The sequence below is a fragment of the Peromyscus leucopus genome, chromosome 5 (genome assembly GCF_004664715.2).
Source record: "Peromyscus leucopus breed LL Stock chromosome 5, UCI_PerLeu_2.1, whole genome shotgun sequence".
NCBI classification, from domain to species: Eukaryota; Metazoa; Chordata; class Mammalia; order Rodentia; family Cricetidae; genus Peromyscus; species Peromyscus leucopus.
The window spans coordinates 252,102-267,580 of NC_051067.1; the positions used below are offsets into that span (position 1 = coordinate 252,102).

The window sequence follows — 15,479 nt, forward strand, 5'->3', positions numbered from 1 at the left end:
CCTCTATCAAGGCCACACATCTGAGTCTGTGGTAGATATTCCCACTTAAACCAGCACACAGTCTCTATCAATAGTGGGATTACTGCTCAAGCTGATCTTTGAGTGAATATATTGATGAGCCACTCTACTTCCCCTACTTCACAGAGCAGGAAACACATTCATACAGACACTGCACAGCTGGAGAGATGTGGGCAACATACATGGTACTCAAAGTAATTTCAGGAGAAAAATGGCAGACAAGTTCTTTTTATTTTAAACCCTATAGGAAATGTCTGCAGTGATAAGGTCTATAGCCTCAGTGCTGGCAAGATTCTGGGATAACATATCTTCCTGACCCTCATTCATTTACTGATGTATCAATGAGAACAGTACCATAAGCTGGAAATGGTTTTCATTTCTGTAGGCAGTGTGTCTGTGAGCAAGTTGAAAAATTTACAATCCTCCATTGAGTAGTCCACTGACATTTAGCTTAATCTTGACAAATATAACTGATGAGCACAGTATATCCATGCTCAAAGAGTGTGCCAAAAGTAACATATCTAGGGCATTAAATTATGAGATTAATGTACACAGTGCTCACTGGATCAACTTTTCTATACCTGGTATTATGAGAGAAAGGGTCTAACTTTTGAATCAAAATGGAAATACTCTTCTGGCTAAACTTGTTCTTTGCACAGCTTCCTTCATTGTAACAAGGACCTGTATCTTTAGATGCTACCTTCAATACCGGCTGTTGGTTATTAACTAAGTAGACCACATTTGAGTGACCCCAAATCTTAACACCTCTACTGTAATGGGCTGGGAAACAAGTATGTCAGATTATTGGTCTTTGCTGTGGATTAAATATTACATGTACCCTACAGGCTCATGTGTTTGAACATTTGGTTCCTGGCCAGTGGCACTATTTGGGAAAGTTATATATCCTTGAGTAATTGGAGACTTGCTGGAGGAAGTAAATCACTGAGAGTGGTATTTTAGCAGCCCTACTGATCTGGGTGGCCTTTGTTGCCACCTGGACCATGGTAACATCTGAGCTGAGCTGCTGTCAAGGGCCATGCCTGGGTCCAGGTTCCTGGTACAGCTGGGACCTGGAAGTTCCAACCCCCATTGAAGCTTTGGCAACTGTCATGCCTACAAGGTGGGGCTAAGAGAGGACCTGGGAGACCCGAGATCAGGATGGGCCAGCTCTCTCTCTGTTCCTGGACCCTTGACAGTGGAGGTTGACCAAGCAGAGCTCCAGAGAACACCACTGGATTGTGATACAGCTTCCCCAGACCCCGTGACCTACCTATCCCTTCATTTGTAAGTTACCCACTAAATAAATCTTCCTTTTAACTACATGGAGTGGCCTTAATAATTTCACCAATAGGGATCTGTGATCATGTCATGGCCAATGTTACCACAGGAGGTCATAGGAACCATGTGTGTTGAAATCCAAGGGCCATGCTGAGCTGGCCCTGTCCCTCGTTGGTCCTGGGATAGATGGCCCTGTGACACTGTAGCAAGAGAGATGGCCCTATCCCACTATGGGAGAGCCATCCTCCACACTCTGGAAAGATGGACCCATCCCTCACCATGGGCATGGGAGAGCTGGCCCCCATGACATGGGCCTATGAGAGCTGGCTCTGCCCCTTGCCTGAAGGGACTGGTCCCAGTGGCCTGGACTGACCAGCTCAACTACCACCCAGATCTACATCCTGATTCTTGGGTTGGCTCACCCTAACATCCACCCCATTTATGACCTTCTGGAGTGGGTGAAGGGACTGGTCCTGTAGAATGGATAACCTCAGGTTTTCCACGACGCAGGGCAACAGCAGGATGTCTGAGAGGAGTTTTAATGAAGCTCCAGTGATGATGGTGTGCCAGAGGCCTTGAACCAGACCAATGACTCATTGCACTAAACATTTTGCAGATGGGGGCTGGCTGGACAAAAGGGTATATATTGTATGACACCGAAGCTCCCAATGCCACTAGAATGAATGAAGAGGTGCTGGAAAGATGTTTGTTTGTTTGTTTTTAATTAATTTTTGGGGGGTATCCTTTTGGAGGAGGAATGCTTCAGGGGTGAGGGGCAGATATGGAAGAATAGGGAGGTGAACATGATTGAGGTACATGATGTGAAATCCCCAAAGAATCAATAAAAATTGTTAAAAAAAATAATGTAAAGATAGTAATAGCATCTGAAAATATTAATGATATCTTTCTAAAGGATCAAACCTCCTTTACTATTTCTGCTGCCCATGACTTGGATAGCATTTCACTCATGTGAGAAACATAAAGTCATACCAAAGTGTGTCCTTTGGAAAGTGATGAACATGTAAGTCAGACATTTTATTAGTTGCTACTATCATATAAATCTGATTAAATGTACACTTTCTTCAGTTCAGATATTAACAGTCATAATAATTTTGATAAGAACTTACATTTATACAAGTGATGAAAATTGTCAGATTTTAAGTGTTTCAAGCAATGCCTTTTTTTTAGTTCTAAAATAATATAAAATATATTGTCTTAATTAGCTTTAACTTTCAACTTGACCCAGCCTAGAGCAATGGTTCTCAACTTCCTAGTGCTGCAATTATTTAATGCAGTTTCTCATGTTGTGGTGATCCCCAAGCATAAAATTATTTTTGTTGTTATCTCATGACTGTAATTTTGCTACTGTTATTAATCATAATGTAAATATGTTTTCTGATGACCTTAGGTGACCCCTATAAAAAGGTCACTTGACCCCCTCCCCTAAGGGGTCACAACCCATAGATTCAGAACTGATGGCCTAGAGTCACCTGATACGGGAGTTTCACTTAAGGATTATCCAGATCAGATAGGACTGTAGTATATGGGTGGGGCATTCTCTTATTACTGACGTAGAAGAGCACAGCCCAGTGTGAGTGGTACCATCCTTACACAAGAGGGTCATGAGATGTATAAGAAAGCCTGCTAAACATGAAACAGAAAGCCAGCATGAAGCATTCTTCCATGGTTTCTGCTTCAAATTTCTGCTTGAGTTCTTACTTCAGCTTCCCTCAATGACATACCATCATGCAATGATATACAACAACTGAAAGTATAAGACAAATAAACCCTTTTATCCCCTAAGTTGCTTTTGGTTTCTTTGCTGCAGGTTTTTGGAAAGGAGAAAACAATCCAAATTCAAAACTTGCCCCCAATGAGATACAAAAATGTGCCACTGATACAATTTAGGTAAATGGTAACAAAATGACAAGATACTTTTATTAGAAGTTGACAATAGTTTATTCATGTTTAAAAATGTATGATTCTCTAAATTGTGGATCTGAGTTGTGTAGTGGAGGAAGCCCTTGAGTGAGTTAAGTCCTGAGTGAATGTGTGTTGTTGACATGCACACAGCCATGTCGAGGATTCAATGGCTCTAGGACCCATGAGAAATTTCCAAAGCCATTACCTGTGTTGGTCAGACTCTAGAAGAATGACAACATTTTCCTCAGGAATCTAAGTATTAGTGATTATGAAAAATTGATCACTGTGTACAAAAACTAGCAACTGCAGCTTTCTTTCCTAGAAATTTACAGTCTGAGACTGCTCACCTACAGAGACCTCCTACCAAGACTAGGTAACCCCTTTCCCTGTGCTGTGCATAATGAACACATTGAGGTTCCTAGTTGGGATGATAGCAAATCCCACCTAACCCAAGCTTTACTATACTTTTGTCTGTTAGTCCTTTCTTCATTCCCTCAGAAACCCCTAGGATGAGACAAAGTTCAAATTGATGAGATCTTGTAAAAGGAAATCTTTTTCCAGGTCTTAATGTAGATTTTCTTCAGAGATAAAAAATACTACTAAAATAAAAATAAACCATCACAACAAAATGTCTTTCTTCAATAAGAGAATCCCATTTGGTATAAAGTTGACAATGTGGCTGTGTTTCTCAGTGACTTACAACACAATCATATCTATGGTACCATTTTCCTAAGTAGTGTCATCTTCATCAGTGGCTCAGGCTTCAGACCCTTGGGTCAGTTCTCTGCTGAGAACCCTGGATGAGGATTCTGTGGAGTCTCCATAGAAGGTTTTGTGTGAACTGTGAGAAGTCTGAAACCTCTGGGAAAGGTTGCTATGTGAGTTATTTGAATTGTCCTCAGGCGTTGGGAGATCTGTGTTGTGTGGGAGGTCTATATGGTGTTCTATCTTTGTAGGGTGTCTGAGAGAAGTTCTTGTGGACATCTCCATGGGAGGTCTCTATGGCAGTCTCTAATGAGTTCTCTGAGTTAGACCTGAGAGAAATGGGAAACATCCCCTGGTTTTCTCAGGGTGGTGATTGGAACAACCTAAGAAGGCTCTGAAGGGAATGGGGGGTTCTCTGTGAGAGATTTCTGAGACTTGGGGAGTCTCTGTTTTTTGACTATATCTGTGAGGGGGTCTCTGGGGTTTTCTGGGGGTGGAATCTGTGGTTTGGGATCTCTGTATGCTGACTACGGGTGTCTTTGGGAGAACTCTGAGGGGTTGGGGTCTTTGTGTTGCCTTGGGTATTTTTGCGAGCAGTATCTGTGGGTCCCTACTTGCTGATTTGGACAGTTCTCTATACAAGTGGTTTGTGGAGGTTTAAGTTGTGGGTTCTGGGAATGTATCTGTGTAAGAAGGGGTACAGCTATGAAATTGAGTCCTCTGTATGACTGAAGTCTCTGTGGAGTCCTCAAAAGGAGGGTCTGTGAGATTTCTGTATGAAAGCTCTCACCGAAATCTTCATGGGGCTTGTGTAGGTTGATATGAGTACTCAGCTGTGTGAGGTTCCTATGGAAAGTCACTATGGGAAGTTTCAGATTATAAAACAATGTAAGGCAGTGAGGAGTATCCATGTTGTCTGAAGTCTTTCTGGGAACATTCTGTAGATCTCTTTAATGGCCTTCCTGAATCTTATGGAGGATAGAGAATCAATGTCTCCTGTCTGGTTCAACAAGTGTCGTCAGTTTATTGTCCTTTTCCTGATAGGAACCATGGGGTCTTGGTCCAGCTCCTCCACACTTCAGAGAACTCACCTCTTGGTGTCCTAAGAGAAGCCAGAAGCAGCCAGACACGGCCTCTTCTGAGGTCAAGGTTCAGCTCTATATTACCCTCTTCTTAGCTTTTGTAGGGTGGAGAACAACTATGCATCAAGTTCCAGACCCCCAAGTCAGCCCCAGCTTTGTTCTCACTGCTGGTCCCACTCTAGAGGCTAACATGCTTGCCCATTTTTAAGAGAAGGCTAGTGACATCAGCATTCAGACCCCAGGGCCTGTGGTTACTATCCCTACAATAGGTGAATATCAGCCTAATCCCATTTGTGGAGGTCAGGGCCCATTTCTGTCGTCATCAGGATCATTCTGGTGCAAGGCCCTCCATGAGGAGTATGAGGCCTCTAAGCTGTGTGTATTCTGTGTCCTGTATGTAGCACAGCTTGGAACATGTTCTCTGCACAAATGGTTCCTTCTCCTTTTAATTTTCCATATGGAGAGTGCCCAGTAGGATGGAATGCTAGAAGTGGACAGTAGAGCACTCAGTACCCTTCTATACAGGGGAGGGAATACATTTTGACAAGCTATCAGCAGTGCATGTCCTTTCTGATTGTGTCTTTCCTATTAGTCTCTGAACTAAACAAAGACAAAGAGCTGAGTAAAATTTTCTGTGTGACCCTAGGCCATCCCCTCTGCCCTTGTAAATTTTCATCTACTGGTAGCAGTCCTGGTATGGTGTATACACACAACAGACAAGATCTCAAGATCCTCAGTCCTGACATCTATTGTGAAACCATCTTTTCTAGGATTAGAGATGTAATTATATGCAAGGTTAAGAAATTTATCTTCCTTAATTTGTTTTGATTCCAATCCAGTCTGGGTTGTTTGTTTTTGTTTGATTGGTTTTTGGTTTTTTGTTTGTTTTTGGCTTCTCTAGGTCTGAGACCAAGGATCACAAATGGGATACAAGTGTGACTAGGATGAACCACTTGGCCCCTAACATCCTTTTGGCTTCCAGGTGGCAGGGGAACTGCAAGGGCTCCTTGTTCATAGCATATTTATAGCACCTTCATGCTTCTATCTTTGCCTCCAAAGTTAATTCTTTTTATCCAACCCTCAGTCTTCAGTCCTCAATTCTCAATCGTATCCCTCTTTATTCACCCAGAATACTTCTCTGGACTTGAGCTAGCTGTGAGATAGACTAAGGTAAGTGAACTATAAGACTATTCTTCTGAGGCAGACATGACCTTCAGTGGCGTCCCTGAATGATATCATCACTCTGGCCCAGAAAGTGCTTTCCTCTGCATTCTAGAGGTACTAGCATATGACTGAATTTTTCCTAAGGCTGAACTATCCCTACCTTTCCCCAGGAGAAGAGGCTTCCCAGAGGCAGGCATGGTCTATTCTCCACCAAGAAAGCTGTGAGCAAGCTTTCTCCTGCTTCTGAGCTCAGAACACAACAGAATGCCCAGCCCTCATCCAAATTCATGCCTATTTTATAACTAGGAAAGATATTTGGATCAGACTCTGTCTGGATCCCTGGGAAGTGGGGAGGAGGAGATTTTGAGACTTAAGAAGCCTCTGTCTTTCTAGTCTTTGCAGCTGCCTAAAGTTTAAGATTAAAATAACACAATGGAAAGGTGGATTGGAGCAGATCATGGGATGGAACGTTCTCAGTTTTCCTATCCTGTCATCTTTATGTTTGGGCACATGTACATGCAAGTAGACATGCATGTGTGCACGTATATGTGTAAAGACTAAAGGTCAGTGTTGGGTATCAGCCTCAGTAATTGCTTTTTTCTTTTTTGAGGCAGGGTCACTTAGTGAGCCTGTAGCTTATTCATTTGACTAGCCAGCTAGCCAGCAAGCCCCAGGGATCCTCTTGTCTTCCTCTCCCCAGCAATGGGATTAAAAATGTGCACCACCATGCTTAGTTTTTTACACGATTGTCAGAGATACTAACTCAGGTCCTTATGCTTTTGCACCAAGCATTTTACCAACAGAACCATCTCCCTGGACACTGGCAATGGCATTTTGATGTTAGGAGTTTTGGGGGAGGTGTGCTTGTACTATCTCTATTAATCACCAATTCTAGTCTATCCCTGCTAGAAGACAAGGCCCATATAAAACATGGAACAGACAGAAACCATTACCCTTTTATAAGGGGAAAAAACATGTATTTTGGGCTACATTAAATATCTTGAATGTACTAACGTGAGAAAAATAATTTTTACATGGACTATTTTTTTTCTTTTGATTATGTTTTCCTACTAGAAAAAACTAGAGAGGAATTTTCTAGGTGGCTACAGACACTCCTTCGAAGAACACAGTGCCTAGGACAGTGGAGATGGTGACTTGAGACACCTGGCACTATTGTTCCACTCTGGGAGGAACTCACTAGGTTCATACTTGAGTTAGGGGACACAAGGTTAGGATTCTGAGGGGTCTGTGGTTCACTGCTAAATCGTACAGTTTTTTGAGATGGTTTGTCTCTGATGTCCTTGTCCTGTATAGGACACTTCTGACAGGAGGAATTGACTGGGTGACTGGGTGCTCTCCTTTGTTCTGAGTAGGAGGCTGGCTTGTGGCCATAGGAAGACTGAGACACGGGGGGTGGAGGAGTTTCTCTGTGCTTGTCAAACTTTGAAGCACAGAGTTTACGTTGCAGCATTATTTTCTTTTCTAACATCTCTCCAACAGCTGACATAAGTTCCTGGGCCTCAGCAACATTGCTGTCCACGTGTGGTTTCTTTTTCACTTGCCTCTGTTGACTCTGGGCAGTACCTGCTGTAGGCCTACCTTTCTTGGGAGAAGATTCCTGCCCCTTGATTGTTTTCTTGGGATGAATCCACCGAAGAAAGCGGCTCACAAGTTTTTGAAAGGGGCTTTCTGGAGGAACTTGTGTGGGTTTTGGAAGGGACTGATAGTGTTTACTTCTAAATTTGTCTTCTTTCTCCTTGACTCTGGTGAACTTGGACCCTTCTTCATGCTTTCTTTTATTCTGTCTTTTAGTGTACTCATCTTGATAAGTAGGGGCCAACACCTTGATTTGGCTCTTCTGTGAGACTTGATGCTTTGGAGTACTGGGTTTCTGCTGCACCAGGCTATTGCCTCCTCCTGCCACCACAATGTCACCTAACACCTGTGAAGTCAAAGTGTCTGCAGGAAGAAGCACGCTCCTGGAACGCTCTGGAAGGAGCACAGCAGCAGTGTAGACTTGTGGCTGGCCTGTTGATTCTGTCTCCACATTATGTGGAAACTCACTAACAACTTTTGCCTGGTGGCTGTGTGCCCCTGCATTTTGAACACTAGTCCTTCTAGGCAGTAAAAGGACTTCTTGGGTCTCTCTCTCTTTCTCTAAGACAGTCCCACTCTGAGAGGGTATATCCATGAACTTATGTGTGAGAGTTTCAGAATGATGCCTGCTCTCTGGTTTGGTTGGTGGGGTCTTTGAAGGCTCCTGGTTAACACCAGATGGAAACACTCCCAGGGCTTTCTCAATATCCTTACAGGAAGGAGAGGAGACAAGGAGAAGACTCCCTAGTGATGGAGAAGAATCCTTAATTATCACCTCTCTCAAGCATGTCTGACATGGTTTTCCTAGGAATCCGACTACCTCAACTGCTGAACTGGTCTCAGATACAGAGGATGAGGAGGGTGGGGCATACAGTGCAATGGGCCAGGACTCACCACTTTTCAACTTAAAGAGATTTATGGGCTTGAGTATCTTGAGGGGAAGGCCCCACCTGTGCTTCACCCAAAACCTTACAACATGTGCCTCCAGGGCCTGTTGAATGCCTGGATCAAGAAAGGCAAGCTTCTGTAAAGAGCTCACAGACTTTTCTGAACTCTTCGAGGATGCTAAGTTTCTAGTTTCCATATGGGTGTCAGACGTGGTAAATCCATTGTTCATAGCAAGCCAGGATCGACGCACACTCAGAGGGATCAGACCTTGATTGATTTGCCCTGACTTTGTGCCCAAATGAGCTTTCAGGCCATTTTCTAGATTCTCGTCTATGCATTTGGTTAAGTTATTTCTGGAGTCACTCTTCAAGGTCTTTACTGGATTTCTTTCTGACTCGGAAAGATTTGTCCCTTCTACCTTTACTGGACTTTTTTCCAAGTGCTTGATTGGATGTTTTGAGATCTTTCCTAGAATAGGCCCCAAATTCTTACCAGATTCCCTTTCTAGCTTGAATCTCACCTTCTGGCCATCCATGCTATGTTCACCCATAGACACAAAGGGTCTTGAGGGGCCAGGTCTGTCTCTGGGTTGACAACTCTCTATTACTGTGCTCTGAAGCTGCATCACTTCCAGAGATTCTTGGATCTTCCGAGGAAGATCCCATCGGTGTTGAATGAGCCACTTTTGAATGTGCTGCTCCAGTTTCTCCCGGAGCTCACAGCTGATTGGAAAATTGTCAGGAAGGATAGAGACTGCCAAGTCTTGGGAAATGTTGGAGGTCAAGACATCATAGACTTCTTGAGGTCTCTGGACCATCAAGGGTAAAACCAATCTACTTTCTAGTTGTTTTGTCACTGAGTGCCTTTCCCTGTATTGTATTTCAGTAGGGAGACACTGTGGCTTACTTTGTGACTGAGAACAAGATGTTCCATAATCCCTTGTGTAGGAGGATAGAGAAGAGGGCAGTAGGGCTGGAAGAGGGGATTGAAGAGTGACTTGATTCAAAGTTGGGGGCTGGAACTCGGGTGGAGACAGTATTAAGGGTGGAGATTGGAGATCCAGGTAGGACAGGGGATGTGTGTGGGAAAGCACTGAAGACATTCGAGCCTGCATTTGAACTGGATAACCACTTGAGATGGCATTGAATAAGAAAAAGGGAGAAGTGAGAGTAGAAGTCTGGGGGATCCAGGCAGCAGCCACTAGAGATTCACTGTGCAGAGAAGGGAGACCCCAGAAAAGCTGGTTGTATTTCTGTTGAAAATGGTCCCCCAAAATCTTGGGATATGATAGTTTCTGAATGGCCATCTGCTGCTCTGATTTTTCTTTCAGGTTCCAGAAAGGTGGCAGAGTAGTGCTGTCTTGCTTAGTACTTGGTGACTTAAACATGTTCCCTAAAGAATTCAAATGGTGTCCTGGGCTAATTTCTTCTAGAAATAATCCATCTTTTCCTTTTTCTTTCAGCTTTTTCAGGCATTCTCCCCAAGCTGGAAATTAGGAGACTGGGTTATGATGATGGAAGGTAGGGCATAGGGTTTTTATAGTAAGCTAAATTTATAGGTACCCCATTAGAAAAGATTATGAGATTAGATTCTAGAGCCTGATCATGTGATTCTAGAGCAAGGTCATGCTATCCATGACTGACAGTGTTCTCAAAGTAGATGGATGGATAGGACTTATTCATTTATAAGTAACTCCCATAGTTGTCACCCTCCACGATCCTTCTAACTGACTTATGGGAGAAAGGATGGGGTCACCTCAAAAAAGAATCAGCTTTACTCAAGATCCCACCTCCAAATCCTGGTTAACATTGCTCCTAATAGTCCAGAGACATCCCTGTTAGGAACACCTATCAGCTGGCTCCTCATAGTTTTCTTCTAAGACAGGAACCTGAGCATGGTATTATTATTTCCTTCCCAGGAACCTCCCTCTTAGGTCTCTGCAACTCACCTGGGAAACATGGTGTTAGCTCCTCACAGGCAAGTGAATGGCAGAGACTGACTTACCTTTGGGATCTTTCCTACAATGAGTCCTAAACTTTTTCCTGCACCAGCTCTGCCAGGTCATCTGAAGGTGAGGCTAAGAAATGACAGAGGGAGAGGGAGAGAGAGAGAGAGAGAGAGAGAGAGAGAGAGAGAGAGAGAGAGAGAGAGAGGTTTTCATTCTCATCTAGAGAAGCTGCAGATATTCATGAATTTTTAAATTTGATATGTGATTAATGCTGTGTGTGTGTGTGTGTGTGTGTGTGTGTGTGTGTGTGTGATGTGTGCCTGACCAGTAGCAGAGGCCAGAATAGTGTATTGGATCTGGAACTAGAGTATGGGTAGTTGTGGGCTATGTGTTCTGGAAGCAAACTTGGTTCCTCTGGAAGAACAGCAAGTATTTTTAAATGCTAAGACATCTATCTCCCCAGCCCTGGCTAGCCTGGAATTAACTATATAAACTAGATTAGCCTTAAACTCCCAGAGAGCTACTTACTTCTGTCTTCCTAGTACTGGGTTTAAAAAGTGCACCACCAAGCTTGGCCAGTGGTTCTGTTTTTGTTTTAACTTCACATTTTTAAAGTGAGTGAGTGCAAAAAAAAAAACATTTGTTATTTCTCCTCTCTGTCTCTCTCTTTCTGTCTCTCTCTCTCTCTCCCTCCCTCTTTCTGTCTCTTTCTCCCCTTCTCGTTTATGTGCAAATGTGTATGAATATGGGAGACCAGAGATCCATGTCAGTATTCTCCTGTCACTCTAAGTTTTAAAGATAGTGTCTCTTACTCAGCCTGGAACTTACTGATGCAGTCAGACTCACTGGCTGACCAGGAAGTTTCAGGGATCCTTCTGGATTTGTTTTCCCAACACCAAAACTATAGACACATATCACTATGCCCAGCTTTCTGATTGGGTGCTGAGTATCTGAATCCAGATCTTCATGCTTGCGAAACAAAAACTTACTTACTGAGCACTTTTGCCAACTTGTTTTCTTTCTTTAAGAAATATAAAAAGAGAGCCCTGGAGAGGGCCTAGTGGATAAGAACATTGTTATGTGAGGACCTAAGTTCAAGTTCCCATCACTTATGTAAGAAGTCATGTAGTTGCACATGTGGTTGTAACCCCAGTGTTATGGGAGGCAGAGATAGGAGAGGATCTGAACTTGGGGCTAGGCTAGGAGATACCAAATTCCAGAGATCCTTACCTGTCACTGCCTCCCATAGCACTGGGGTTGCAAGGTCTCTGTCTAATGAAATTAAGGAGAGGGTTATAGAGCAGAACACCTGATATTTTTCTTTGGTCTTCCAATAGATGCACTGTGAGCTCAATCATGAATGTCTAAGTCACTGTTCTTCTGCTCAAGAGTCAAACCTTTGTAGCTGCTTCATAGTTAGTTGCCAGGTAGAATTCTGTTTCTTGAAGCCAGTTGTCACTCTGGCCTCAGAACTAATACCTTTTGAGGCTCAGCTCAGCCCTCAGACAACCCATCACAGAGGAAAGAATTGTACAGGAGGAGGGAATATATGAACCAGTGCTCAATGCTTGTCCTATCTCTGATAAAGAGATCCCCAACTCTATCAAAAATGCAGATCCTATCCATGAAATCATGCCATTCAAGTTCACCCTGGCATATCAGCACACCTCACAGACATACTGTGAGCTCCAGATAGATGCCGTGGTGTCTACTCTCAACCCTGCCCCACCAACTACCAGGAGAATAGATTTCTGTTCTTTCTGGAGATGGCTCCCCAGCCCATCTCTCTATTTGATTTGTGGAAATTTGTACTAAGCTGTGGTATTAAGGCAGGGGAGATGGGCAAAAGAACCTATATGACATGAAAGCCAAAAAGAGGCTTGTGGGGAGTGGAGGAACACAGACAAGGTAGGGAGGAAAGGGGGATGGAAGACAGCAGACAACGAAAACAAAGTTTGTTTGAAGATCCCGTTATTAAACCCAAAACTTAGTATGCTAATTTAAAAATTAAGGGATATACACAGAGATAGGAAGAATGAGAAGGATGGTGGAGGAAAGGAAGATAAAGAGGGAGAGAGGGGAAGACAGACAGAGAGGGAAAGAGGAGAGAGAGAGAGAGAGAGAGAGAGAGAGAGAGAGAGAGAGAGAGAGAATGAGAATTCTCTGTTAGAGTCTGTTAGATTAGACTGAGAGTTTCTTACCTTTTTGGTGAACTTTATATTTGGTAGAGGTGAAGATAGATGACTCTCAAGGAAGGGAAGTAACAGGAGGTAGAGCCCCAGTCCACACACAAAGGCAAGGATCATGTCCATCACCCACATAGTGGAGCTGAGGCTCACCCATGTGGTGTATATTCTTTCTAGAAGAGAGGCAAGAGTCTCCATCTGAATGGAACTGGTGGGAGTTCTCCCTGGGAGGTGAAGGATAACCCAGGTCCACATCACAGAGCTGGGGACTCCCCATCACAAAGCCAGGTCTCAACATCACAAAGGGCTTCTGAGAGTGGGGGAGGGGCAACACAGACAGACAATTCTCCCTCATCCGTCTTCTGGATACTTTCTTTCAACTCCACTTACTCCAACTATAGTACCCATTTAGCAAAACCCGAGACCACTGAGGAGCCGGTTTCCGATGCAAGCACATAAGGGTCCTTTTATTCAGGTTCAACCTGGGCCACCGCAGGGCAGATGGAAGGAAATGTGGTGGTGGCCACAAACCCAGGTGTAGAGTTTTTATAGGGAAAGACCACAAGCCAAGAATTGGCAACTTGGGATTGGGTAGAAGGGATATGGGGCAAGGTGATTTTTTGAAACTATTGGTCTAGACTTCAGGCATGAAACCACATTTGATACCATTGGGTAAGACTTTTGTCGGGAAACCACAACCTGATGAACAGGATTATCTGGACTGCTCAGCAGGATTATCTAGATATCTTCAAGGGCCATAAACCACAGACAGGATGCCTGCAGGAGCATACTGCCCTGTATTTGTTCAAGTCGTCATGGCACATTCCTGAAGTCCTTTCTGGAACTGAGTATAACAGGTGGTCTGAGATGGTGGCCCTTTCCCTAAGATGGAGCCTGTAAAGTCAAGTCTAGGCCTTCACACCAACTTTTTTTTTAAAATGTTCTATTAACTTCTCCTTCCCCTAAGGAATTCATATATTACCTGGTTCCTTTTCTCATTTGCCAATTTTAGCTTGAGGTATTTTAAAGCCAGGGTTTTTGTTTGTTTTTTATTTATTTTTTGTTTTTCAAGACAGGGTTTCACTGTGTAACAGCCTTGGCTGTCCTGGAACCAGCTCTGTAGACCAGGCTGTTCTCAAACTCAGAGATCTGCCTCAGCCTCCCTAGTGCTGGTAGGCATGCACTACCACCACACTTAAGGCCATTCTTATAGTCCTTAAAAAATCTTAGATTGGGGGATGGAGAGATAGTGCAAGTGGCTAAGAGCACTTGTTCAATAATGAAGATCTGAGTTCAGATACTAGTACCTACATAACAAGTTAGGCCTCTCTGCCAGTTCTTAGAATCCCAGCTCAAAAAGGAGTAGCTAGAGGAGGGTCTCTCTCTGGGCTTGCTGGACTCCAGCCTAGCTAGAAAACACAAACACCCTCACACTTGGACACATGCAATCATAGATACACACTTGCACACACATGAACATTTATTTGGATTTGTTTTGTTTTTTTCCACACCTTCTTCTGGCTTTGGTGGACACTACACATGCATGTGGTGCAAATATGCACATGCAGACACTCATGCACACACATTAAAAAATAATTTTAAAAAACCCTGAGACTGACCCTGTAATTTTGAATATTTTCCAGAGGTTTTTCCACTCTCAGTATCTCCTTTGTTCCCAAGTCTGGTTTGTTTGTGCAATGTTTTTTATTGCCATCAGTTCAAGGAAAGAACTCAAGTTCCTTTTATATTCATTTAATTTTATGAATTTTACCTTTTTTATATTTTGTCTCGTTTTCAAACAGAAGAACATAAATACATAAAAACAAAAATCTAAGTATTAAATAACTACAAGTAGCTAAAATCTTATATGGTATTTGTATTTATACAAATATATAAAGTTTAACTTCACAAAGATTTTGGGGATTGCTTCATGTGTTTGCACATGGACATCCAGCCACATGTGCATATATTTACGTATACAAACACACATGCCATATTCTTTCACAAAACAATCCAGTATTTTTTAATCCAAGAATATGCTACTTACTCCCTAGCCATCAGAGAAATGCCAATCAAAATGCAATGAGATATCCAAATGACTATATTAATAATAGAAACAAATCCTGGGGAGGTTATAGAGAAAGGGAAATTTTTTTACAGTGGTGGTAGAAATGTAAACTCACATTGTCATTTGAAGAACAGTATATATCTAAAAGTAGATCTACTTCATGATTGAATTATCCCACTCCTCAGCATATTTTCAAAGGAAGTGAAATCAACATATCAAAAAAATGCTTGAATGCTCATATTAACTGTGGTACTATTCATTATAGCTGAGATAGTGAGTCAGTCATTATCCTCTCTCTCTCTCTCTCTCTCTCTCTCTCTCTCTCTCTCTCTCTCTCTCACACACACACACACACACACACACACACACACTCATAGTGGAGTACTAGTCATTTATAAAGAATGATATCCAGTCATTTGAAACAGTGATAAAACTGGAGGTTCTTGTATTTGTTGAAATGTTAGACATAGAAAACAAGTACTGAACATTCTTTCTTATATATGGGAGTTTAAAAAAGTCAACTTGGGTATAGAATAGTGATTACTAGAGGTTGAGAAGGAGTAGAGTGGAGTGGTGAAAAGGAGGCTGCTTTTGATTGTGCCTGATATACATGTGTATTAAAT

The 15,479-nt window shown here is 42.8% G+C and overlaps 1 protein-coding gene across 1 annotated transcript; it reads right to left on the reverse strand.

Annotated features, from left to right (window-relative positions):
- Nucleotides 1–7,114: 7,114 nt before the first annotated feature.
- Nucleotides 7,115–13,020, reverse strand: LOC114708411 (spermatogenesis-associated protein 31-like). Its single transcript, XM_028891674.2, has 3 exons — nucleotides 12,804–13,020; nucleotides 10,659–10,731; nucleotides 7,115–10,139 (listed from the first exon to the last, which is right to left on the reverse strand). The coding sequence occupies exons 1-3, from the start codon at nucleotides 12,984–12,986 to the stop codon at nucleotides 7,228–7,230; spliced, it is 3,168 nt and encodes a 1,055-aa protein (XP_028747507.1). The 5' UTR covers nucleotides 12,987–13,020; the 3' UTR covers nucleotides 7,115–7,227.
- Between the last annotated feature and the right edge of the window lie 2,459 nt (nucleotides 13,021–15,479).